At 43.7% G+C, this 25,506-nt stretch overlaps 1 protein-coding gene across 2 annotated transcripts in view; it reads left to right on the forward strand.

The window, feature by feature from the left end:
• Positions 1–4,778: 4,778 nt before the first annotated feature.
• jarid2b (jumonji and AT-rich interaction domain containing 2b) overlaps positions 4,779–25,506 on the forward strand; it is a 28,576-nt gene continuing 7,848 nt past the window's right edge. Inside the window, exons 1-5 of one of the 2 annotated variants that reach the window (XM_077743845.1) lie at positions 4,779–5,136; positions 5,267–5,348; positions 19,260–19,386; positions 20,333–20,447; positions 23,557–23,828. In XM_077743845.1, coding sequence (XP_077599971.1) covers positions 5,304–5,348; positions 19,260–19,386; positions 20,333–20,447; positions 23,557–23,828 — 559 coding nt within the window. In that variant the 5' untranslated portion in view covers positions 4,779–5,136; positions 5,267–5,303. Of the gene's footprint in view, positions 5,349–19,259; positions 19,387–20,332; positions 20,448–23,556; positions 23,829–25,506 lie in introns of both variants that reach the window. The other variant, XM_077743844.1, reaches the window with a different exon arrangement.

A 25,506-nucleotide genomic window follows, 5' to 3' on the forward strand; every position in this document is an offset into this window, starting at 1 on the left:
TTCTTTAGTAAGGAGTAGAATTATACTTGAGTTGGTTTCCAAACACACTGCCATCTACTGGCAGCTATGCGACAGTCAAATCTCACAAAGTAGCTAAAAGTGGGCATGCTAGCAACTATTACCACGTCTGCGGTGGACTTGTTGGTGACCACGAGAACAAAAAATTACAAATGGTGGCTTTCAAAACCACCACAATCTTAGCTGACTTCTTCAAAAATACCCGCGTTAGCATCTCAGAGACTTTTCATGGCGTTTCACCACACGCGGCGGCTCTTTTGTCCAAAACAACAATAAGTGCTAAATCACACACAGGCGCCACAATAAAAGTAACGCGCCTACCGCACGTGGATCTTGTTACCAAAAGAAGAAAACCACTGCTAAATATTTTTAGCATGAATTAGCTTCCCATGGCTGACGCTCCATGTTGCTTTTCTTCTTCGTAGGCCATCCACAACGGGACCAGGTCGCCACACAACTGGACAACTCATCAAATGAGGACAACGGGACAGAACTTTTGGACACAAGGTAAAAAAAAGTCAAGTTTATACCCAAAGTCAGTCAACAATGACGCATATTTTTGTGGTAGACAGCGATACATGTCTCTTAACTGTAAATACATGACGTTTATTTCTTCAAATAGGATATAAGATGAGTATCCTTACAACAAAAAATAATACAACTTGATTTAGCAGTACATATTGAAGCCGTATAAATCTAAACACGAGCTTTTTCAGGTCATTCGAGACACAAAAAAAACCGTAAAGGCAGAGTGAGGCGCAACATTGCTATTCTCTTCAGGCCGCGGATGGCCAATATCCGCTAATGGCACAAGGGAAGTGATGAATAATATATAGGCCTAATTTTTCAAGCGCTGCAGTGGAATGCTAGTGGTTAGCCGGCCGGCCCCCGCCGCCGCCGACATGCACGCGTTCTCGCCATCGATCACAAAAAAGGCCAAAGATAAAACCTCCAAGTCTTATGTGGCCGCTAGCTAGCCCACCGGAGGTACCGTTAGCGCATTTATGTTGACGCTAAGTGCTGGGCTTCTTCCTATTTTTTTCTCCATTGCCATCATTCAAAAATTAATACGTAACGCAGTACTAATACTTTAGCCATGGTATATATCTTATCAGAATGCAATTCAAACCAGATTTGATAACTCGTGTTCCTGTGTGAAATCTATCCACGTAAAAAATATCCACGGTAGACCGCCGCCATCCCGTCAACTATTCATGAGGAGACACTCCATATTTCATGTGGCAGAAATGGAGGCTTCGTGTCCAAGCCAGAGAGAGATAGATATGTTGCCGTATTTTGTGTTTCTTTGACAATGTGCTTCATGGCAAGTTCCTATTAACTCATTGGCTGCCTGTACACTAAAATTAACAAGTAAGTACACTAAACATAAATCTGTGGTCAAGGGTTCAATCCCAAACATTTTTCCTTCCCGTGTGGAGTTTGCGTGGGTTTTCTCTGGGATTCCGCTTTCCTTCCGTACCCCAAAAACGTGCATGCTAAGCTAAATAATCACTCCAAATTCATTAGTAGGTATGAATGTGTGCATGCATATTTTTTTTTTGTCAGGCCAACTTGAGTAGTTCGAAACCTGCCACAGGTGGGGGGGTTGGAAAGGGGTTCTGTGCTGAATACCCCCATAGCTGGGACACCTGCACTCTGCACAAAAGCCCTCGCGATTCTCCGCTAGCGAAGAAAATGCAGAAAGAAAGTGGGTCGGATAGACGGGGGCGCGTTGGGGCGCCGCCAGCCTCAATCTTAGCCACGCGGAAACAAAGTAACACAAACGTGAACCACAGCAGGGGAACAGCTGGAACCCGGCGCGGGTGGGGTGGGTTGGGGTGTGCGCGGGGGTCCGCCTGGGTGGTCCCACGCACAAAGACGGAGAAGACTTCCAATCGATTCTCGTCCGCCCGTGTGCCATTTTTCAAACCGGGACGACGTAGCGCCCCATTTGCCAACCGGGTTATCAAAATAAAAGGTGCTAACCAAAGCGCCCCCCCGCCCCAAACCCCCTTTTGGGTTATCACACCAACACGTTTTTGCATGATAAAAAGCAAGGTAAGTCACGCGGGAGGTCCCACTCATTTGCATAGCCCGGGTGTGCGGCGTCATTTAGCTACATATGTCTCGTGGCTAATTGGCTGCCTGTAATGTGAGCTTGTTTTTTTTTTGTCAGTTGTGGATTAATTCACAGTTGAAAGACGTGAATAATTGTTTTGGAAGTAAGTGAATAAGCAAAGATTTTGGTTGGTGAGGGGTGGAATAGGGGGCTCATATGCGTGCTAGCTAGCTTCACCGCGGGACGTTTGCATGAGAGTACCTCACACTGAGGTGAGCTTTTTTTATTTTAATGGACGGGGGTTTGGAATTAGGCCTGATTCAAGATCAAATCTTGTTTAGAAAGACACTGCGTTGCCATTTAAAGTGATAGGCGTCCAATTCAGTCCAAGTGGGAGAATGGCAGTGATTTAACCTTGTCAGAATTCCAATTCAAACTAATTGGAGATCTATTTTACGTGCTTTTTTGTTGTTGTTGTTGTTGTTGTTGTTGCTCTTTCAAGGGAGTTGTAGATTTAAAAGGCCTATTTGGACAGGCGCATAAACGGCAAAGCCAACAAATTTAAGAGAGAGCGCGTAGTGGAGAAGGCCAGGAATTGATTAGAGCTTTCACTCTCAATGTGCTTAATTGCCCAGTGAGGCTTAGCAGACGGTGCTGGCTAGATTGATGTCCGATATCCAGGAGGGGGGGGGGGGGGGGGGGTGGAGTGGAAGGGGGCGGGGCGTACCAAGACTGAGGGGTGGGGACAGATTTTTCAAGCTCTCGCACTGATGAAAATTGATAAAAAAGTCCAAAAAGTGAACCAGAAATTTGTTTAAAAGGTCAAAATGGCTGACATGGCCAGCTTGGCATTTAATATAAATATATTATTTTAGCATTTTTTTGATTTAGTGTTTTGATTTAAAAAAACGTCCAAAAAGTCAAATTTAATCTGACGTGAGCATTGGCAGCCATATTATATTATATTAATTTTAGAGTCTTTTCAATTCAAATTTACCCACTTTTTACCTTGTTGACGTTTTTTGAGGCCCTGAGGCTATTGACAACGGACAAGCCGAGCAGGGTGCCCGTAGGCGTGCCCCCCCCCCCCCCCCCCCCCTTTTCCAAGACACGGATGGGCCCTCCCGCACTCAAAGATTCCGCCCCGACTTGACCCATCTGGAAGCCAAACATGCGAAGATCACAGGCGCGTTTCGATTGGCGGGCGCCCGAGGCGGCGCCTTGCGTTTGGCTAATGAGGCTCCCGTCCCGACGCTCACCTGGTAACCCCGTACAGGTTTTGGCCTCACTTTTAGGCGAGAAATTGTCAAATTCAATGATTTTAAGGCCATTTTAAGGGTAGGGCTTATCCGCATAGGCGGCTAATATGTGAGTAAATACAGTAAAAATGTGTATTTGTAAAAGGTTTTCTTGAATTGCTCAGTTTGATAGGAGTTGGTCACAAGGAAACAATAGCAGCCTCGTCGCCGTCGGGTCTCATCGATCGACGCCGGTTCGAATGTCAGCGCCGCGGACCCCCGAAGCAAAGCCGCACTGAGGGGGAGTTGGCGGGTGGGTCAGGCGTAGTAGGCTAAAAGCAGCCTGGAAATAACCCGTGGGACCCCCGGGGCTGTCGGGACAGACGGACATTGATCCGAGGGCAAAATGAATAATGATTGGACAGATTAGGATACTGTAAATAACTCCCAGATCCACTTTCTGTTTGCTATGGTGGTGGATAAGCAGCAAAAAATATTTATATGAAAATCAGCATCTTTCCTTTGATGTCTTATAAGCAGCGTACAGGGATTAGCATTAGCAAAATTAGCATTAGAGTGCGGAAAGTGGGGCAGAGCAGGTCTTGTTTCTACGCTTTGCAATTTCACACTACTGGGGGTTGCTTGTGAATAGTGATAGTAGTGAGTTAGAGGTTGGTGGGGGTCAATTTACATAAACATTCAGAAGCCTCTGACTTTTTTTCTTTTGTTCTTTTCTTTCTTTACCAAATTCTCCATCTGATTGTCTTTAATGTCAAGATGAGCGTTCAAACGTTGCCACGCGGAAATATTTTGGACTCACTTGCACTTTTTAGTGGAATATTTTTCTTGTACTACTACTACTACTACTACTACTAGTAGACTGCTACCAGTACTACTACTGCTACAACTACTAATACTACTACTACTGCTACTACTACTACTACTGCTACTACTACTACTAATACTACTACTAATACTACTAATACTACTACTAATACTACTAATACTACTAGTACTACTAATTCTACTAATACTACTAATACTACTAATACTACTAATACTACTAATACTACTAATACTACTAATACTACTAATACTACTAATACTACTAATACTACTAATACTACTAATACTACTAATACTACTACTACATTTATACAAAAAACATTAATAAGTAGTGTGTATGTTTATATATTAGAAATAACTAGTTTTTCTCTGGCATTGGAAATGGTCCTAAATTGATTTTCTGGCCCCGAATCTTTTTTTGTTGCAAACTTCGTATAGCATATCGTATCCCGAGTTTCCCAGGCCTAATTGGAATAGTTTAATTTGTCAAATAAAGCCGTCGGAAAGCGGAGTGGGGGGATTATTTTGGTGGGGGTACCTCGGAGGGATTTTAAAGTTGCCGCTGCGGAACGCGCGTCGTGATAGGCTGACTCCGGGGAAGAAAGGAGCTGTTCGGACTAGGCTCTTCAGTGCAGCCGGAGAAGCTCTCGCGACCGCCGCAGCGAAAGCTCCGGCGAGAACGCCGAAAGGAAACGAACGCAAAGCAAGGAAAAGGAGCCTTCTTATTTCTTTTTTGTTGATGTTTTTTCTTTCTTCATACAAATCGCTTGCAATCCAGCCTATTTATTCACGCGAGAAATGTAACTCGGAGGCGGCGGACGATGGTGAAAGAAGAACCGGGAGCCGAGCCTGAGCAGCCGATCGGAACTTATTGTTATGTTGCGATTGTTTGGGCTACGTCGTCGCAACCCCCGATCGAGTTCGTCGTCGTCGGACCTCCATCGGGAACATTTTAAAGACAACAGAGCCGAGGAAGTGAGGATTGCTTTTTGTTTTGTTTTTTTGAGAGCTATTATTTTTTCCTGCTCTTCTTCGGGGATTTAAATTCGCTGCTGCCCCTCAGGGGGGGAGAGAGACATTCATGTGGCCATTCTCTCGTTTCTAGTTTGCCTCTTTGGGGGTCGGGAGGAAGAAAGTGCAGAATGAGCAAAGAACGACCCAAAAGGAATATCATCCACAAGAAATATGTAAGTACATCTTTAACTTTGTCTCCTAAATGTGTAAACTTTCATGTGGATGATAACAGGAGGGGGGGTGGCGAGGGGGGTTCCAGCCCCCCGGCCAAAAGATTGTACCTTTTTCAAAACACATTTTAAAGCCCCCACTCTCACTTTACTCCATTTTGTATCCAATTCGAGCCTTTTTCTCAACGTCAAGTCGCTGTTTTTCGTCATAGGCTTGCTCGCCGATACATCGCGTCCACTCTTTGTGATCATCGGGTTAAATTGTCACAACGTGGCTTTAATTTGAAGACAAAATGGCTTTTTTTTGTGGGCGAGGGGGGAAGCCCGGTCGTCGGCATCGGCGGCCATGCATAGGTTTAGCCTTTTTTCCCTCTTTTTTTATTGCACAGATCGCTCTCATGTTGTTATCTGACTTGTGGAAATTTTGAGGAATATTAACAGTGAACGGGGGGCGTCTATTGCTTGGGTTGTGTTTTTCATTCCACGCGAACGTGTTGTCGTTTGGGGTCCCTTTAATAACCCCCTTCCTCGCCAAAGTGTACTCGAAGGGGGGGAATGGGGGTCACGCTAAATCAGCACTTTTTCTGCCTTTAGCCAACACTTTAAAGTATGTTAACTATGGGGGTCGTATGCATGACTTATTCGACTTTGGAAGCCCCTTTTTTGGAAGTGTATGTTAGGGGGGTTTGTTGAGGGCGAAATCGAATCCGGCAGGTATTGGCATGACCTTCTGCTAGCTAGCTAACAGCTAAGCAAACCATTGCTCGGTTAGCCAGCTAGCCTCTTTTTTCCTTGTCCTCAAATGACGAGGAAAGGCTGCGTTTTATGTCGTCAAAATGTGCTTTCGGTGGGGGCGAGCCAGTCGTTCGAACGACGAGGCGCATTGCAGAGGGTCGGGGGGGACTCGCGTACGTGACGACAAGCGACCATTTTCTACCGGCGTGCTGTCCGTGGGATCTTTCACTTCCGGTTGCGTGGAAAATGGAATGACTCTTGCCAACAATGTCGTCTTTGCATGTGTCCCACTTGTTCAAAGTCACTCGCTCCACAATTCGTTTGGACATTTAAAGTTTACTGCACGTTGTTGTCCCTGTCTTCCAGTTTCGACTGAAAACCTGTTAAACTGCACTTTTTTAAAGGCGTTTCTCTTCCAAAACAGTCACTTTTAGGATTAAGTTAGGACTATAAACCTAAATAATAACGTCATAATTAATATTGTTACAAGAAACATGGCCTTTTCCTGTAACAGGGAGATCATCGTGTACTTGGAACCAGCTCCGCCTTTAAACTTCCATTCCCAAGTCAAATTGAATGGTAAATTATTGACTCCCAATGACGGTGATAGCCGTCCAATCCATTTGGAATGGGAGGTCGGCGGCGAATGACCACACATTCGCTGTCAGGTTCCTTAAAATGCTTTGGATGTATTTTAGTTGTTAAAAAAGGTGCAGACGGATTTTATTGCGCAGTATTTAACTCATTGACCGCCACTGACGGCAATAGACGTCAACAATACTACTTTAAATGTAAAAATAAAGAACAACCCCCATCCACAGAATCAGAATCCGCCCCCCCCCCCTGCCGCCCATTTATTAGCGAAAGACAATTATGCACACAGGACCCCCCCTTCTAAAACACAGACCCCCCTTTTTATAGTTAATGAAATCATTGATTAAGCTTAATAAAAGGCAACTAAGCAAAACCAATACAGTGGAAGCGGCACCAAGTCCATGTAATTCCCCGTAGGAAATCGTTGTAATCGAATTAATTGGTCGCAGATGGCGGCTTAGCTTCGTTTTGCTCGCTTTTCCGCTTTTGTTTATTTCACCATGTGGAAATCATTCATGGCAAATGTTGGACAATGTAGTAGCATGCCTGCTACTATTTTTTTCACAATTTGCTCCCTTTTTTTGGACATTTATAGATGTCCAATCTGGAGAGCATGCAACCAAAGAGTTTTATTTCAGCTTTTTAAAGTAGTAGTGAACAACTAATGTCTGAATTTAGTATCCGGTTAAAAATGCATGAAAAATCAAATAGTATTTTTGTAATAGTACCGTTTTATATACTATAAGATGCGTGTATCACAACCAACTCCATTTTGTGTCATTCAAGGGGTAAAAAAAAACAACCAGGTGAAAAACGAATGCGCATTTCCATGCAGCATTTGTACATATATGGAAAGAAATGGCGGCGGCAAAAGCCAACTCGGAGCACACGGACAAGACGGCGAGTCACTTTTGTCAGCTCAGCGTGGAACATAAACACAGAAGCGGGGCGCTCCAATAAACAGGCAATAAAGCAGGGCTCCTCCGCTTTAGGTCGGTCACGCCGACGGCCGCTCGAAAAATCTGTCCCCCTCAAAACAAGCCCCCACCGTCTTAGTCAAGGGGCCCCCAATTTTTGAGTAGTGGAGAAATGGAGGGTGTGGGGCTTTCTTTTGCAACTAGCCACTCTATTTTTGTTTCCTCATGGCGTTTGGCTTTGGCACGCCTGATGAAACGTACACTGACAGCGTCTTTTACAATGACCCGTGGCTCGCTCGCTAAATCTTTTATCAGGCCAGAGATGTGAAAACCACAATTGGAGAACACCAATCCCTTTTCTTGGCTAACATGGAGTCCAGTGGCAACAATTGGTTTGCAATTAATTCATGTAATTGATCTTCTTTGAGATAGATAAAACTAATTTGTTCATTTTCTGGGCTGCTTATCCTCACAGGGGTAGTGGGGTGGGGTGCCGGAGCCTATCCCAGCTAAATCAGCCTAACATGCATGTTTTTGGAATGTGGGAGGAAACTGGAGTACCCGGAGAAAACCCAAAAAGCCAATAGAGAACATGCAAACTCCACATATATTTCGCCAAATCTGGCAAAAAACCTATCAGGTAGATTGATGTCCATTTCCATAGTAGGTTCCAATTGGGGGCCATTTTAGGGGCTGGCGTGGGCAAACTTTGGTAACGGGGGGGGGGGGGTCGTCATGAGGCGCGTAGGACGGTTTTGTGGGTGCGCGTGTGTGTGTGTGTCACGTACAACTTCATTTCACCCTCTGATTTATACGCGGCTGCTCGTGTGGGTGAAGAAGGGGCGTTGGAGATTGTTTGGGGGGGGGGGGGGGGTGGCAGGACAGCTGCTCAGTCCCTTTGGAGGCTTTGTGTATTTGTGGATCATAGCTCATATTGTGGGAGGGAAGGAAGACACTTTGCTTTTGAAACTTTTTGGAAATAACCAACATATATTATTTTGTTAACTCTTATAGGAGTGTTTTTGTTTTTTTTGCATTGGGGACAATTGGTCAAAGCGCTTCCGACTAATGTGACATTTGGCATAAAACCTACACAGCAAATTTTGGTTGAAATGGGCTAATTCAGATCAAATTCCATTCCATTCCTCTTCTGTTTTCTTTGACCTCCTGACCCCAAGATTGAATCACCTTTTCTGTTTTAGTTTTGTTCCTCACTCTAATAATTATACATGCCATCTAACATGACTAAAAATAATTGCTAAAAGTGTCGTGCTAATTGCTTAATATTAAATCCGACAAAAAAGACGCTGGAGATTGTAATGTAAATTGACTTGGTGTTGACCTTTGCGTCCGTCTTCCAGCTTAAGCGCCGCCACGACTGGCTTTTTAATAAACAGCCCCTACCTTTTCACCTCGCCGTCTGATCCAACGTTATAGTGACACGGATGTCGCGGGAACGAAGCCTCGGGGGACGCGCCGACAAGAGGGCGTATCGATCTGCTGACGACGACGCCGCCGCCGCTCGTAAAAATGTCCGGCGCGGTGCTAAAATACCGACTGTCGTTGTCGGCTTTTGCGGAAATGACACCGTCGCGTTTTGGGCCTCACGTTGCCATTCAAGAAAAATAGATGGATAAAAAAAATAGGGCTGATTTCATTCAGAAAATATTTCGTACATACTGTGCAATAATTTGTATTTATTCTATAAAAGTATATATAATAATATATAGAATAAATAATATAAAATAAATATTACATATAATAAATATTGAATAAATAATATGTGATATTTATCGAATGAATAATACATAGTAATATATAGAATATTTATTTATATTTTTATATCAGTCAATATTTTAGCTTTTAAAATATATAATAATATATAGAATAAATAATCATATAATATATATTAAATAATGTATGTATATATATGATATATAGAATACATCTATTTTATACATATTTATAATTATATATCAGTCAATATTCTAGCTTTTAAGATATTTGTTAAAAATTTTAAGTGTGTGTCGTTTTAATTGTTCTACTCCAGCGTTGCCAAAATGGAAAGCATTACACGCTTTCATCTGACCATCTGGCCTTCTTCTTTGGCCACCGCCAAAGAACGCACAATCCTCCCTAAAACGCCAATCTGGAGAAAGCCACCACACTGGCTCTTTTTTTTTTAAAGGAAATTGGATCGCCGCACTTTGTTAGCACGTTTAGAAGACAGAGCAGGTGCGATAAAGTATTTTCACCAGTAGCACGGATCCGAAAGCGTCGGGTCGACCACGGAAGTGGCGAGCGTCAGTCGAGTGGGAAAAAGATAGCGCGGTGAAAGCAGTTTCCTGTAGTAAATTTGCCCCCATTTCCTTGAATTGTTTTGACATTTTCCTACTACGCTTTCTCTTAAGCTAACGATGACGTCCCACATGAATATTTTGATATAGTTGGTGATACAGATTTGCTAAGTAGCCATATGTTTGTTAGCGTTAGCAACCAGACCAATCACTGAGTAAAACCTGATAGTTTAGGCAATTCGATTGAACCCAGACAAGGGCCAATGTGGTGATCCGGATCCAGATTTCTTTAAATAGGAACCGTTTTTACTTTAACCAAAAAATTCCATTTCGCAAACGACCCCTTACGGCCCTCAAACTACGAAAACTCATCTCAACCCGCCGCCCATTCGATCGACCAATCAAAAACTCACCAAGATAGGCTATAAGTCAGTCAAACCGCAAGACAGATAAGACTGCCTAAAAAAATAGCTCGGCTGTTCCTGTAAAAAAAAAAAAAACGCTCCAAACAGGCCGGCCCGCCCGGAGCTTTTTTCAAAACAGGCCGAGCAGACTTCAATTTGTCGCGCGGCGCCGGCATCTGTTACGGGTCGACGGGTTCGACTCCGTCAATAGAAATGTGCCAGTGCGCGGCACGTTGGCGTAGCGCTCACCTCGCGAGACCCGGAGCGCCTTTCTCCGCCTTCCTCCGCGTTCCGCCGCCGTGTCCGACAATCTTAAGCCTTTTAAAGCCCGGCCGTGCGTGCCGGTGTGACTGTAGATTACGCCGTAGCCGCCCGACGCCGTGAAACAAAGCCGGGGGGCTTAGGCCGCCGCGGGAGGGGGTCTCGGAGACGCTGCCGCGGAGAAGAAGCAATTAAAGAAAGGATCGGCACTGTCGACTCTTTACAGTAATGCCTTGACATAGGAGTGTCCCAACATAGGAGAAATTTGAGATATGAGGAAAATTCCAAGCCACATTTCCCCCCCGAGATACCAGACCGATTTGACATGAGAGCATATGGCAAAGTTCATTTAAGTTCAATTTAAAGTTTGTTATGCTATGTAGTCTCACAAAAGTGTAGCTATTAGCCGCTAGCGTCTGTCTCTTATTGCAGATCATAACTACTAGATATGAGTATTTGTTACTTTGTCAGCGTAGGTGGTGAATTGGAACAAGTAAAAACATGTTTTTCCATTGTAATATCTTATTTTAGGTGTTTTTTTTCCATGGGTGGGAATGGATTCATTTGTATTTGCTTCTTTTATATGGGAAAAATGATTTAATGGACATACAAGCTTTGCTTTTCGAAATTGTAGTCTGAATTAAATATAGCATTAAATTCTCATGTCATACAGCGCCATTGACAGCATTAGACGTCCAATCCAGTTGGGTGGGAAGCCTTCGAAAATCAACCTACCGCTGCGCATTCATTCAGTGTTAATGAGGCACATGCCTACTTTTTTTTCTCCATTCTTTGTAGCTGACTGTTTACACCTCCCGCTTACACGGGGAGGCGGGGTTCTTCTTTAGGGGGGGCCCCGTAGGGTGGGTGTTTGTCCCGGAAGAGGACGCAGGCGCCTCCGCCGCCGCCAAACGGCGAACAGTCGTTTTAGCGGCGGTGTCGCGTGAGCTCAGCGTTGAGCACAGAAGTAGGTCAGCGGAATGAGAGAGAGAGAGGGAAAGAGACCTCGTTCAACCCGAGCGCTCGCGTGGAAAGGCTTTGACAAGTCGCAAAAACTCTGGCAAATCTCAACCTGATCTCACTCGGAGGGAAGGGAAAGGAAAAAGGGGACCCCCACATAGACTCAGGGCGCTAGAACGGGCACGCTTGGGGAGGCCCTGGGGCCTCGTGTGACTGTGTGTGTGTGTGTGTGTGGGGGGGGGGGGTCTCGCAGGATTTGCCGCTGTTGTTGGGGCACGGTCGACGTCCTCCACCAATCCCGGGCCGCTTCCCCTCCCGTAGCGCTGTCCCATTGGTGGACCCGCGCTGAATACAATTGGATTGACGAGTAATCCGTATGTGTCAGGGGGGGGGGGGGGGGGTAGTGTTGATTCCCACTAGCACTCCACCCACCACTCATAAAAACAGAATAGAATAGTCCCCCCCCCTCCCCATAGATGCACTGTAGCGAATCCCATTGCGGGATTAGGTATTCGTGGATTGATATGTATTTGGTTGCCAATCCAGATTGAAGAAATGAGCAAGATTTGAAGTGATTTTGCGTGATGACTTGATTTTGATTTAAAAGAACCAGAGTAGCCACACACGAAGTTTTTTTTAAATTGCCATATATATTTTGACTTTAGTGACCCTAAATGTGAAATCCAGGAATGTGTACATTTCTTTTTTTTTTAACTATTCAAAAATAGCCACTAAATGCCCCAAAAATACAGTCAAAGAAAAGTAGCATAGCCACTTATCCATTAGCTCAATGTTGCGGTACGCCAATACCACAGTCTGGCTTTTTTCCCCCATTTTTCTTGACTTTATTCTCTACCCTGTAATCTCCTCCCCAAACGCTAACATGTCAGTTTGTCGTTGGCACGTCTGGCGTTAAGATATCCGCCGCCGCAAGAATCTCCCACTTTAGCGATTAGCATCACGGAGCGAAAACATGACGAGTCTGACAGTGTGGGAAAAAAAAAACAATGTTGTAAGTGGGAAGCATCTTTGCTTTTTCTCCTCATGTGGTTTGTGTGGTTCTTAACAAGTCCAATGGATCCTCGCTCTCCTCGCCGCACTTAAGACGAAAAAGGGGGGATTGTTGGCGGAATAGCCCGGTTTGGGGGTGCTCCAGCTGCTTTCGCTTGACAAGAAGAAGATGGGCTGTTAAGGAGGAATGGGAGGGGGGTCGGGGGGGTATAAGGATAAGGAGCAGGTGTGATGGGAGAACAGATGTTTGAGGGGAGGAACCAGTGAGGAACACGTGTTCCGCGTGCTAGCGCTCCGGGTCAAACGTTCCCGGGGGGGTCCCCACGTCTTGTAGCGCTTTGCTATTGCATCATTTATTTATTTTTTTTAAATAAATGTCTGTCTAATATGTTTTGGCTGCACTTGAATTAACATTGGTATTTTTAAAGAAGATTTAATACAGTTTGTTAAGTAGTTGTTGTTGTTTTTCTTGTGGTGGACACTGACTAAGAAGTCCTGTTTTTTTGTTATTAGTGGACCGGTTATCTTGAAAATTGGTTGTGATGTAGCATGGGATAGTGTTTATCAATCTTCAGGTTTTTTTTAGATGTTGGGCGGATTATAATTGTTTTTTTGTTTTTTTTATTGGCTTTTTTAATCTGGAGTAGTACATTTATTTGTCCTATTTTACTATTGTAAATATTCCAGTTTATTTTAGCTTTGACAAAAGTATTCATGTACGCTATTCTCTGCCAAAAATGGTTATTTTGCCAAAAATTTGATTTTTCAGTGTTGATAATAATGGACAATATTTTTTTACATTTATTTGTTCATAAAGAAAATGCATTGGATATTTAATAGTGATAAACTCATTGAAATTCAGACCTAGTTTCAGCTATGGTGCTAAAAAAAAGAAAGAAAAAATCAACCCTGAAGTCTAATAATAACGCAAATTAAAGGCCCGGTTTGGGAACTACCTTCAGGGGCTTCCTCGTCTGGCATCGGCGTCGACCGCAGTTTGAAGAAATTCCGGCCAGACGGGTTAAAACGCGAGGGGGGGAAAACTGCAACGCTGACTCAGAACGATGTTGACGCGGCGCTCAGAAAAATTTCCCACGAAGAGTCAGCGCGGGAGGTGCAAAATATGAGTCACTTTGGTGGCAAGACTCTTGCAGAATTGAGACAATTTGGCCGTAGAGCTTTGAAAGGCCCAGTAAAGTGTAATGCAAGGCCCGTAAATCCCCGCAGGACTTTAATGCGCCCGCTTACGCCATCCAAAAGACTTTTTACGACGACACCCAGACGGTGTGGTGTTTGCGCTCCTTGAGTAAAGGAGAGCGACCCTTCTTGGCCCTCGTAGAAAAAAAAACACGTCTTTGTTCGCTCTTTGATAAGATTCACAACATTGTCGTCTTCCTCCAGAGGATTTAACGTACTTTTTCCAACACGTTTGTGGGAGGTTTCTAGACTCCACTTTTATCAACCTCAGATTAAGATTGCCCAGGGTGCCGGAGCCAGAATGCCTATTCCTACATGCCGTTTTTTTGCAGGAATGTGAATTTCATTGAGTTTATTACCAGTATATATGCAATTTAACTAACATTTTAATGTGTATTCAAACTACTGAGCATTTTTTTAATAATCCACATGAAGAAAACAGTTTATTATTGTTACCTATGCACGTTATTCACTTATTTTTATCAAGTTACTTGTGATATATATTTGGCTTTGAAATAGACGTAGTGGTTGCTCTCTATTTGCACAAAAACTTTGACGTTTTAAACATACCTGGCAACCTCACCCAATTGCTCCGATTATTTATAATTGCATTTAATTGCGCTAATAAACCATACAAACACAAGGCGGAACATCTACTGCCTGGGTACATTTCTTGCTGGCACGCTATATTTATATAGTGAATGCGAGTGCGCATATGATGTTTAAAGCATGACAATATTAGCATATATTTGGAATAAGTTGACAGTATTGTGTATTGGATACATTAGGCTCTGTTCTGCTCTTAAAGGTACGCAAATGCTTTGCAATAATCCTGATTATTATTATTATTATTATTGTCTTAAATCGATATGGACCCCGCCCCTCCGGCGTCTGGTGACTTCCTGTCGTACGGGTAAAATGCTGCTAATGCACGTTCAGTCCGAGCGAGGGACTCCATCTGGCGCCGAGGGGGGGAAACGGGGGGTTTGCCGGGTGAGCTCATTGCAAATGCGTCTCTTTAACTGCTTCCCAGATTAGAGCGGGGAAATAAAAGATATATAGAAAGGCTGATAATGCTACCGGGTTTGTGATTTTGTCATTTATTTGTGGTTTTAAGGTGCTAAAGTGAGAGAAATGTCCACTGTTAAAAAGTGAAGATGATCAGCGCGATATGATTCCTTTTGTCTTTCATTGCCGGAAATGTTCTTCAGCAAAAAAGGAAGAAAGGATTGGAATAGACCATGTGTGAGATTAGATTAAAAATAAGAGCAAGCGGTCCAGCACAGGCGGAAGGAATTGATCAACTAGGTTAGACAATCGAGCGCTGGCAGGAAGGGAAAGAAAAATCTACGCCGTGGAATTATCCTGGACGACGACGACGTTGAGTAGAAGGGGGCGGGGCGTCATCCATAGGCGCAGGAAGCTAATCACATTAACACCCAGTGGAGAAAGGATAGAAAGGGCGACCGGGTTCACCACCAGCGCCAACAGACCCGTTCCCATTGGAAATCACGTCTCGTTTCGCCCAAGCCGCAAAGGTCAGGGTGGACGTGGCGGCCATGTTTGCACATGTGGACTTGGCGAGAGAGAGAGAGAGAGCAAGGTCGATAGTGCATTATCCACACTTAGAGACACCACGAGGGGGGCGTCGTCATACCTTTCCACTGGAAAGAGGGGGAGGGGCTTAGCAGCAAACTTTGTTTTTTTGCGTTAGGTTAGAACTTTATTTCATCCCGTATTTGGCTAATTTATTAGTTGTAGTAGCAAGACAGGTATAAGACACAGAAGACATTGTAGAGCTAGTTAAAAAAACTGGAGCCACATACAGGAAGTGTGCAGACTGAGACTGAGGTTAATAAATAATTTTTATGGAACCCGACACCCACAATACCACTGCTTTAAGTCAAATTACTGTATGGAAAAGTAAATAGGAATTTATTATTAAGACTACAAAACGCTCCTTTGAGTGAAAGAAGAAAGATTCCTTTTGTTTGGGGAGGAATTAAATATTATTCAGCGTTTTCTAACGTTTGGTCATCGTCTCGTATCAATAAAACGACAGCTTTTTTTTTTTTACAAGGCTCTCACATAAGCGCTAAGCGCTAATTAAAATGTTCTTACACGTTATTTCCTGGAAAAGGTGCGCTTGGAAATGTAGCAACACACTTGTGCTTTGCCTCCAGGGGGTTTTTATTTGAGTTTTTATTAAGAGAGTCACTCTGTCACGTAAAGGTGTGTTTCTGGTGGTGGCTTTTTTTTTATTAAACTCAGTGAATCACCCGATTGTTGGAATTCCGTCGCCTCGGTCGCATCGATCCAATGTCCTTGTCTTGCGATTTATTAGTACGCCATAGCGTTGTGGGTAATATCATATTTTATGTTACTATATAAGTTTATTTGAATGGAGATTATTCAAAAATGTACTTTATTCTTGACAAGAAAGTACGTTTTGGCCCACAACCTGCATTTTAGCTTCAAGTCTGCATAGAATTTTACTATTCTGGGCCTTTGCTAGCTTCATTTATTTATTTTTGTGGTATTATTATTATATTTAAGTAACAGCCGTCAAGCTTAAAGTGACAAGAATTATTACATCTGGACATATTGTGCGGCGCTGGTTAAGGGGGGGTTGAGGGGGGCCATTCAAATCCAACAAATACAGATTAGCGCACGCGGTAGCGTTAGCTTGGGGTCATTCCTCCTTCAGTTCACAGATTTAATGAAATAAACAGACGGAGCCGACTCCCAGAGCTGTCATCGACTTAGTGGAAATACATTGAAATAAATCTCCCGTGTTAGCCTGGATAGCATTAGCGCTATACACTGATTTTTGTTAGAAAATGGAGTAAACCAAATGTGGGATATAGCTATATGTACAATGTTTTAACCCATTGTTTTCATTTGAATTCTAATTTTCTTGTGTAAAGGTATGTCATATGGGCTAGATTTTCCAGTGTTGAATGAAAAATGTTGCTTTATCACATGGTTTTCCACCAAAATAGCTGGTCGAGATCGTTTGGCGATATATCGTTAGCCAACGTCAGCACAATACGTCGTTTGCGAGCCAACTCTTGTCTTCCAAAAAGGATTTCCAGTCTTTACTTTGCTCGCCAAGCACAACACAGCTGCGGAGGTCTTTGAAGTTTGTCCCAGTCCGGTGGAATGGTCGCGGATTGAGCACGTCAAGGAGGATTAACAGGCGGGGGGATGAAAGGATAGCAGAATGAATGGAGTGCTAGACCATAGGAAGCCATTCTCTCTCATGCTTTAATCTCACACACAAAAAAAGCTCAAGAACGAGACGTCCACAGCCCTGGACGTCCAATCCTTTTGAAGTGGGAGGGTTGGCAGCAAATGTACCAAGGCCGTCTCCTCTAACGTTAAATGGATTGGACATTTACTAGTGATAAACTCATTGAAATTCATGGCGGAAGAGCGAAAAGTCCTTGTTTGCCTCTACCAAAATGGCCGCAGGGTGGCGGCCATCTTGGTAGGGGCCAATTTTTTTCAAAGTCTTCAAAGTTAATGCACTGATTTAAAAAAGTTATAACTACCGTATTTCTTTCAAATTTCAACACATTTATTTAAAATATGTCCAATCCTGTTGAAGTGGGAGAGTTGGTTGCAAATATGATGATAAACTAATTGAAATTCATAACAATGGCTAACGTGGCTCATTTTAGGCGGATATTGCCATCCTTGCTAGTGATTTCCTGTTCATTCGCTCCACCGTCATATCGCCATGCAGCTTTTTTTCTTGCCGCAATAATAAATACGCGTACCATTTGCATACGGCGCCCCCGGTGTCGCCTTAAAGCCGTCGTGCATGGGATACGCGTAACGTTAAAGAGACAGTGATTGATCCGTCGCCAGATTGTTTATTTTGCCGCTTCGGGCGGTGATGGATGATGATTGGCGTGCTGTAAAGACGACGCCCATTCACCTTTTTAAAGAAAAGCCCCCACCCCGCCAAAATAAAAGCCAAATCTGTCACCTTTCACCACCACATTTTGCCATTCAAAGAGGCCCCCAACCTTTCTCCGGGTTTGTCCGCGGACGGTAAATCCGCAAGTGTGATTGACAGGTCCTTTTGGAGTGAGAGTGGCTTTTAGGCCCGGCCTGGGAAGGTGACCTTTGACCTCACTCCCAGGCCCCCACCACCTGCTTACTCGCTTTTCCTCGTCAAAAGAGATCAGGCGTCCATTGTCGTCCATGGTTGCCATTTTTTTTTTACTACAATGATGAGTTTGACATCCCTGCTGTAACACATTTTAAGATCTTTGTTTTTGTTGTTGTTTTTTTTGACGAGCGCATGAAGGTTGGCGCGTGGCCCACATTCCCGCGCTGTGACATCCGTAAGAGTTGGAGGAAGCGGCGTAGCGCTGGGTTATTTTTAGACTAGACGGCTTGCGTACACATGCAAAAAAAACATACACACACACACATGTACTGTCTGACTTTACGAGGAAATGTTTTATTAGTAGCATAGATGACGTTAGCTATTGCTAAGTCAACAAGAGGGGAGCCAAAATGGCCGCAACTTATCACTTTTTGCCCAAATTATTGAATGAATTGAAATGAGTTTCTTACTAGGAGACATCTCATCTATTTGAACACTGAACCAACATTTGCTGCCAACCCTCCTGCTTCAAATGGATTGGACAACTTGGGCTGTTTTGTAAAAGACATGTTTTTCTTCCCTTATTTTTTTTTTAGATAAATTGGCCGTCTATAGACGTAGTAGTAAGTAAAGGAGGATGCAAAGTGAATCTTGGTTGGATGAGTCAGCGAGCAAAGCTCTCCAAGGACGTCTCGCAATGCCGTCTATCTTTGTTGGGGGGCGCTTTGGAGTTGTTTTTTGTACTGTATTTTTTTTGTACTGTAAACACGCACACACCAGTGGTGCAATGGGGTCCCAGTGCTCGTTAGTGACAACCCGCTCGATCCGATGGGAGTGGGGGGCGGGGCTTTTTGTCTAAGGGGGGGCATGTTTGAATGCCAAATGGAGTATTGTGGGAGGGGCTTTTTCCTCATCTTTGCATCTTTGATCCTATCATATTTATAACATGAATATTTTTCATTTTCGATTATATTATGTGTCTTGGTGTTGATTTATTAATGTTGTTCTTTGAGTGTGTTGATATTTGGATTTTTTTTAACCAAAATATTATTCAAAAGTCAGCATTTATTTTTATAAAATAAATAACCAAAGGTTTTGTTCAATATTTTGTTATTATTAGAAATGTGTTTAATAAATAATACATGAAAATAAATCATTGTTTTCCCAAAACGACAAAAAGTGCAATATTTCAGTCATGTTTGAATAAAATCAAAACGTGAACTTGTCATTTTCCACTCAAAATTTGAAAAGAATTCAGTGAGTGAATGAGGTTAAAAGAAAAACAATTTCATTTCAAATGTTAATCTGATTCAAGAAGAAAGAAAATAATAACAAGCAACAAACATGCAGTTTTCTGACGTTTCAACTTGTTTGTTTGAACACACGTTAATATTCCGTTTATTTTTTATTTTTTTTAGGACGACAGCGATGGGATCCCGTGGTCGGAGGAGCGGCTGATGCGAAAGGTTCTTTACCTTTCCCTCAAAGAGTTTCGGAGCGCTCAGAAACGCCAGCCGGACGCCCATGGGAGCGCCCACCAAAACGGTACGTCGTTTGTTGCCTCTAATTTTTGCCCTTTTGTTCCGGCCACTTCCCGCCTATCGCCTTTCTTCTCTTCTGTGCCTTTGGGGAATATATCCGATCTTTTTGGGTCTCTTCTTCCCATTTGGCGCGGTGCCGCTGATGGAGGAGTTGGACGCCGGCCAGAAAGAAAGGAGAGCCGGCCGGCGTCGCTTCCTATTAGCTACGCTACGTCCCGTTTAGCTTGACTTGAATCCCAAATTTATCTTATTATAAATGTAATACATGAAGATGAAAATTGGAACATGCTAACTACATTTTAAGGCAAAATCAAATTAAATAGAAGAAAATATAGATGAATTGCAAATGGAAATCTTTCAAAAATAAGGAAAATCCTCCAAAAAAATCCCAAAGATAATTATGTATATCACACATATTATTAATGGTCCTAATTTTAATCCCAATTACGATTTGAAATCCCAAAACAAATGTCTGCTTTTCATAACTAAACGGCGCCCCTCCGGGGAATTTGAGGTAAACGTCAAGAGGGGCGACGAGCCCAGTTAAGCGGGCGTGAATCTGATTAGCATCAAGAGCTATCAGGAGGGCGCTTTGCGCATCACTTGGCGCCAATCGCCCTCCCTGTATGCGCCCCTCCTCCCTCTTTTCCAGCGCTGCTGCCCCTCAGGCGGGCGCTCATGTGCGACGTGTCAAACAAGTCTTCAGTCAAGCAAGAGCGGGCTAATGAACGAACGGGACGCCGCCGCCGCTTGTTTGTTTGCTCGCCTTCTTCCGGGACGTCGCTCAAAAACCCCCCTAAAATCACCCCCACACTGGCAAATTAATGAGCGAGTTCATCTAGGGATGACGACGGGACTTTCAGAAAAGTTGACAATAATACAGCAAATGATGCTTTTTCCATCCAAAATGCAAATGTTCCCTGGCTAAAACGCCGTTCTTCCTTTTCCAGGCTCCTTAGCCAATGGCTCGGTGTCCTTGAGCGGACACAAAGACGGCGTCTCACTGCTCGCATCGGGCCAGGACGAGGACGGCGACTTTGGCGAGGATGGCCCGGCCAAAAAGAGGTGAGGCGCTTGTTTACGGAAGCCCCCCACCATCTTGTTTATTTATTATTATTATTTTGTGTGCCACGCCTTGATTAGCCATCAAAGCGGCACTGGGAAAGAAGCGAGTTCCCCGCCAGGGTTAGGGGGGTGGACGTTTTTTTGGTAGCAGATGTCCTTCTGTAATGAGGAGGCTATTCAAGAGCACCTGCCTATCCCGGTCACATGATACTAGAACAGCACATTTTAATCAATCCTCGTAAATTTTGGTCTGATTTTTGCTCCCGGAGACGTCTAAACAACCAAAACAGGCAGAAGAAGTGACCCCACTGAAAAAAAAAGCCTAAACAATACCGCCACCAAGGTGGAATCCATTTTTTTTCTTAGCGCTAGCTTTGCCACGGGGTTCACGCACAGGCCAAACCCCTTTTAATTCTCATCTGGCGTCGACATCCCATAGAAAAAGCCCCTTTCTATCGTGGCCGAAGCCGCGCTTGGCATCCGACGGCGCCCAAGGCCCTCCTGGCCCAAGCCTAAAAGGAAAGGGAGGGACGGTGGTGGTCTTTTGGGGAAAGCAGAAAGACAGGTGCGGGTGGGGGGCATTTTTGCCAGCCGGTGATTAGCTTTGCCAGTTTTTGAGAGCTGGACGGCGTGTGTTTGTTTGCTTTCCCACGCCTTTTTATCCACGTTGTGGTCCCACTTCACAGGGACGGGACCCTCGGAGTACCCCCCTGATAGGACCATAATCGGGAAAGCAACCTAGCATACAAAAGAAAACAATATTATAGTACGAGGTTTTAAGACGACGCCATATTGCTAAATTTCTGTAAACAACGTTGGTTGAAGTGCATTTAGTATAAAATAGCAAATATTCTCCTGTATTTCATACACTTAATAAAAAAGAACAACTATTCTAATATTAGAACAGCATTCTTTTTTTTTAATTGAAAACTTTATTGATAAAACATTACGAACAAAAATAACACATTTTCTCCCAAAATGGCGTTTTCCAGGCAGGAAAGGAGAAAATTGAGGTAGATTATCACAGGATGTCCCCCTTTCATTCCACCCAGAACGTAATCCACCTTTCATCCGTCCTTTCCTGCTCTTATTTCGGACATTACACGTTTCTTCCTGCCGGGAATTCTGGGTAAAAGGCCAGAAAACAGGTGAAAGGTAGTCAGCCCACTGCAACCAAGCTGGTTCTAAAGATCCGAGGCTGATCCCCGGTCAGATTTACCACTCGACCCCCATCACGGTAATCCAAGAATACCGATCCCAAGTCGGCGGGCCGTAATTGCGTCCAGATGGTCCATATGTCAGCGATCAAAAGACGAAGCCCTATCGCAGCTGCCTGGGCTTTGGCCGCAAAGCTGAATATACATGTTTATGTTCACCCCCGGCCCACCGGGCCCGCCATTTACATCAAAGGATTAAAAATCGGACGGAAGGGGGCGTTTTGGCGTTTGTGTGGCGTCCAATCGTCTTTTTGGCAAAATGGTATTAGATGTCCAATCCATTTGAAGCAGGAAGCTGGCATTGTTGATTGGCTGTCATCGTGATTTCAACAAAATCGATATGTTTTTACTAAAGATGCTTTCTGCTAACATTAGCTAGTTAGCTAGCGAGTTAGTTTGTGAGTTTATTTAGAGCTAGCTTTAAGCTAACGTAGAAGTTACCAAATAGTCAGTGAGTAAAATTCACTTAGCATTTAAAACTATGTCCAAATACAAGACAAAAACATGTTTTGTGTCTGTCTTCATCTTAATTTCATTTATTTTTTTAAGTGAGTACTTTTTGGGAATTTCTCGAATGCTAACGTTGGCGACGGCGTTAGCGTCGGCTATGCCAGATGTTTGAAATTTGTGCTTCACCAACGACCAAGACAAAGACGCACATTCATCAAGGTCTATGCCACTTAAGGCTATTTGCTGACATTGGGAGACCCTGGTGAACTTTGACCTGGCCCCCCCCTTGGCAGCTGACCCCTACCCAGTAATCAGGCTCATTTCATTTGTCCAAGTAGAATATTTGGCTAGTTAAGCAAAGTCAGTGTGCATTCATTAAACAACATTACAGTTGATTAAACAGGAGGAAGTTTGTTAACTTTTTTCCTGGATTTTTGCCTTTTAAACCGTAATAAGCAAAAGTTAACCAGTGATTTATTAAAGCAACTGCACTTTGTCAATATCAGCCAGTGGGTTAATCATCCTCATCTTTTTTCCCAACCCCAATCTTTAGTGCCCCGCGACTAATTGCAACTCGGCAGCCATTAAAGGTGCGGCTACATTTTGAGGAAAGGAAAAAAAATAGTGGCACAAGCGCTCCATTTCAACGTAGAAGCACGTAAAGTGAAGGGTGGGACGCATTAAGGCCCGTGCGTCCATTTAATCCCTCTTAAATGGGAATTATGCATTACTGACAAAGAGATATTGCTTGCACTAGACAAGTGAATGAGTGTGTGTGTGTGCACTTGGCATCCATTAAGTGGGAACAAAACAAGCGGCGGCAGCTGAGTGAGCTTGGACGAGTGTTGGCTGAGCGCAAAGCCAAAAGCAGCAGAAACAAAGCGGGGGCCAAGGGCGAGGCGAGTGGGCTGGGGGCTGGGGGGGGGGCTTGGAAGAGGGGCCAACTCTACTTGACACGCACTACGTTTCGTACAAGTGAGCAGAAATTATAGCCTTGGCGTGGAAGGAAAGACCAGTGTCTGACAATATCTTGATATACAGTGGTACCTTGAGATATGAGCTTAATGCGTTCCAGGACTGAGCTCGTATGTTGATTTTAATCGTAACTCAAATGAATGTTGCCCTTAGAAATGAACTAAAAACAATTTATTAGTTTCAACCATCTGAAAAAAAACACCCAAAACAGGATATCAGATTGGAAAAATATGTTTATTTGTTCTAATTGGCCATCTATTAACAAAGTAAGAAATAACTAGTGGCTTAATAGTACTCAAATTAGACGGGTAAGACTTTTTTGCACGGCAAAACATAAACAAATGTAAATAAACTTGGATGACGATACAGAAACGCTCAAAAATATATTTCATCTCACCTTTTTTTAATGTGGTTTTGTAAGAATCAAATCTAAATGTTTGTATTTTATTTTTGTTTCCCCCCCGCAGGCCTCGCTTGCAGGCTCAGAGGAAGTTTGCCCAATCGCAACCCAACTCTCCCAGCACCACCCCCATCAAAGTGGCCGAGCCGGCCGCCCTCAACGCGGGCCCGGCCGTCCCCGTGTCGGTGGCCGCTCCCTCGTCGTCACCTCCGACGCTCTCGTCGGCGTCGTCATCGTCGTTGGCCGCCGCCTCCTCGTCTTTGTCGTCGTCGTCCATCCAGGAGCTGTCTCGGCGGAAGCCCAAGACCGAGGACTTCCTCACCTTCCTCTGCCTTAGAGGTACACACACACACACACACACCAACAATACACCATTTAGCATGCTAAGCTAAATGAAACATAGCATTTTAACTCATTCATTAGCACCCTAGTTATATCCTTTTCTGACATTTGACCTAATTTCCCTTAAATGACCTCTTTGGTTTTACCCCGCCAGTTTGATAATCCCTTCATTTGTTCTTCCGTTATCGCAAAATTCCTTTTCTGACCTTTTGACCCCCCCCCAAAACCTAATCACCCTTTTTTTTCGCCATTTCACATGACAAACACGTTTTCACAAGTTTAATAACAATCACTTTATCCCTTCTTGAGTCATCCTGAACAACCTTCGCGGCAGTGCATAAAAAAAATACTACACAATAAAAAAAATAGCAAATAAAGTTTCTTTATAAGACCCAAAAGAATGACTTCCTCCAACAAAACGGTAACAAATCGCCACATCCTGAGTTATAAGACCTCTTCACTCATAACTATGTTGTGAAACTATAAAAAAAAAACATTTTTATTTGGAAAATAGGACTTTAGCACCAAACTAGCATCAATCGGAACACGCGAGGGACGCCATTTTTTGTTGATTCACAAAAAATAAATAAAAATAACATCTGTTATTGTCACCTCCGTCATAGTAGACCCGCGGGGCGCTTTGGGGCCTGACGCAACACGGGATTCAGCGTTTATGTGCCACTTGAACCTTCGCCAGGCACTCCGCTCCGTTGCCAACGGCGCTACAAGCTAGCTTGAGCGTAAATGTGTTATTTGCTCAGCTAGCCGCCGTCTTATCCGGACGATAAGATAAGCAAGTCAATGAGTGACCGACCGTGTGTAGACACGCGGCTGGTAGCCAAACAATCGACTTGTATAAGAGCGCCTACCATCTCACGCTGGAAAATGGCCGGTGCGACGGGTTCGACCGGAGCGCTTTTACGCTAACTTAACGCCAGGAACGCTGGAATGCTTTTTTTTTTGCTCCAAAGTGTAATTTGTGTTTTAGTCTAAATTTGCATTCCAAAAACATCAATTCCAATGACCTATTTATGTCTAGAATGTCTTTTGAAGTATCTGTATTCTCACTCACTTGCTACTGTGACAGTGAAATTTCTTAAATACAGGATCAATAAAGTGATATAATCTAATATAATCTAATCTAAATAGGGTAAACCAGATGACACTTTTTCAGCAAAGTTTCCGAGACTTTTTAAAACAAAGTGACTTGGCCGACAAATGGTTAAATTACGTGTTTTTTGGCCACCAGTCTTTGCTAGCATAGCTAGCATAGCGTTAGCATTGACTCATTGTTTCCCGTTTCCAGTAAAAGGGGACAAAAGAAGGGTAGCCGGAGAGAATGAAAGGTTGGTAATTATGGGGCTCACACGGGAGCGCCGCCCGCTCCCACCCCTCGGCACCCCCAGAGTCTCGTTAAAAATGACAACCCTAATAGACTCTTTCAGGCCTAATTATGATTTGTCCGTCGCCACAACCGAGCGTGGGATGATGAAAAGCCCCTGTAATTGGGGGATTGCCCGCCGGAGAAGCTTTACGTTTGTTTGTTTGCGACGACGTCGTCGTTCTAGTTTGGAAGATATCGTTAAAAAAATTAGTCGGGCATTTTGGAAAAACATGCAACTCCATTTACTGGAATCTCAAGGTGATTTGGCAACAAAGTTGTTCTGTACAGATG

Source organism: Stigmatopora nigra, chromosome 21, assembly GCF_051989575.1.
Source record: "Stigmatopora nigra isolate UIUO_SnigA chromosome 21, RoL_Snig_1.1, whole genome shotgun sequence".
NCBI classification, from domain to species: domain Eukaryota; kingdom Metazoa; phylum Chordata; class Actinopteri; order Syngnathiformes; family Syngnathidae; genus Stigmatopora; species Stigmatopora nigra.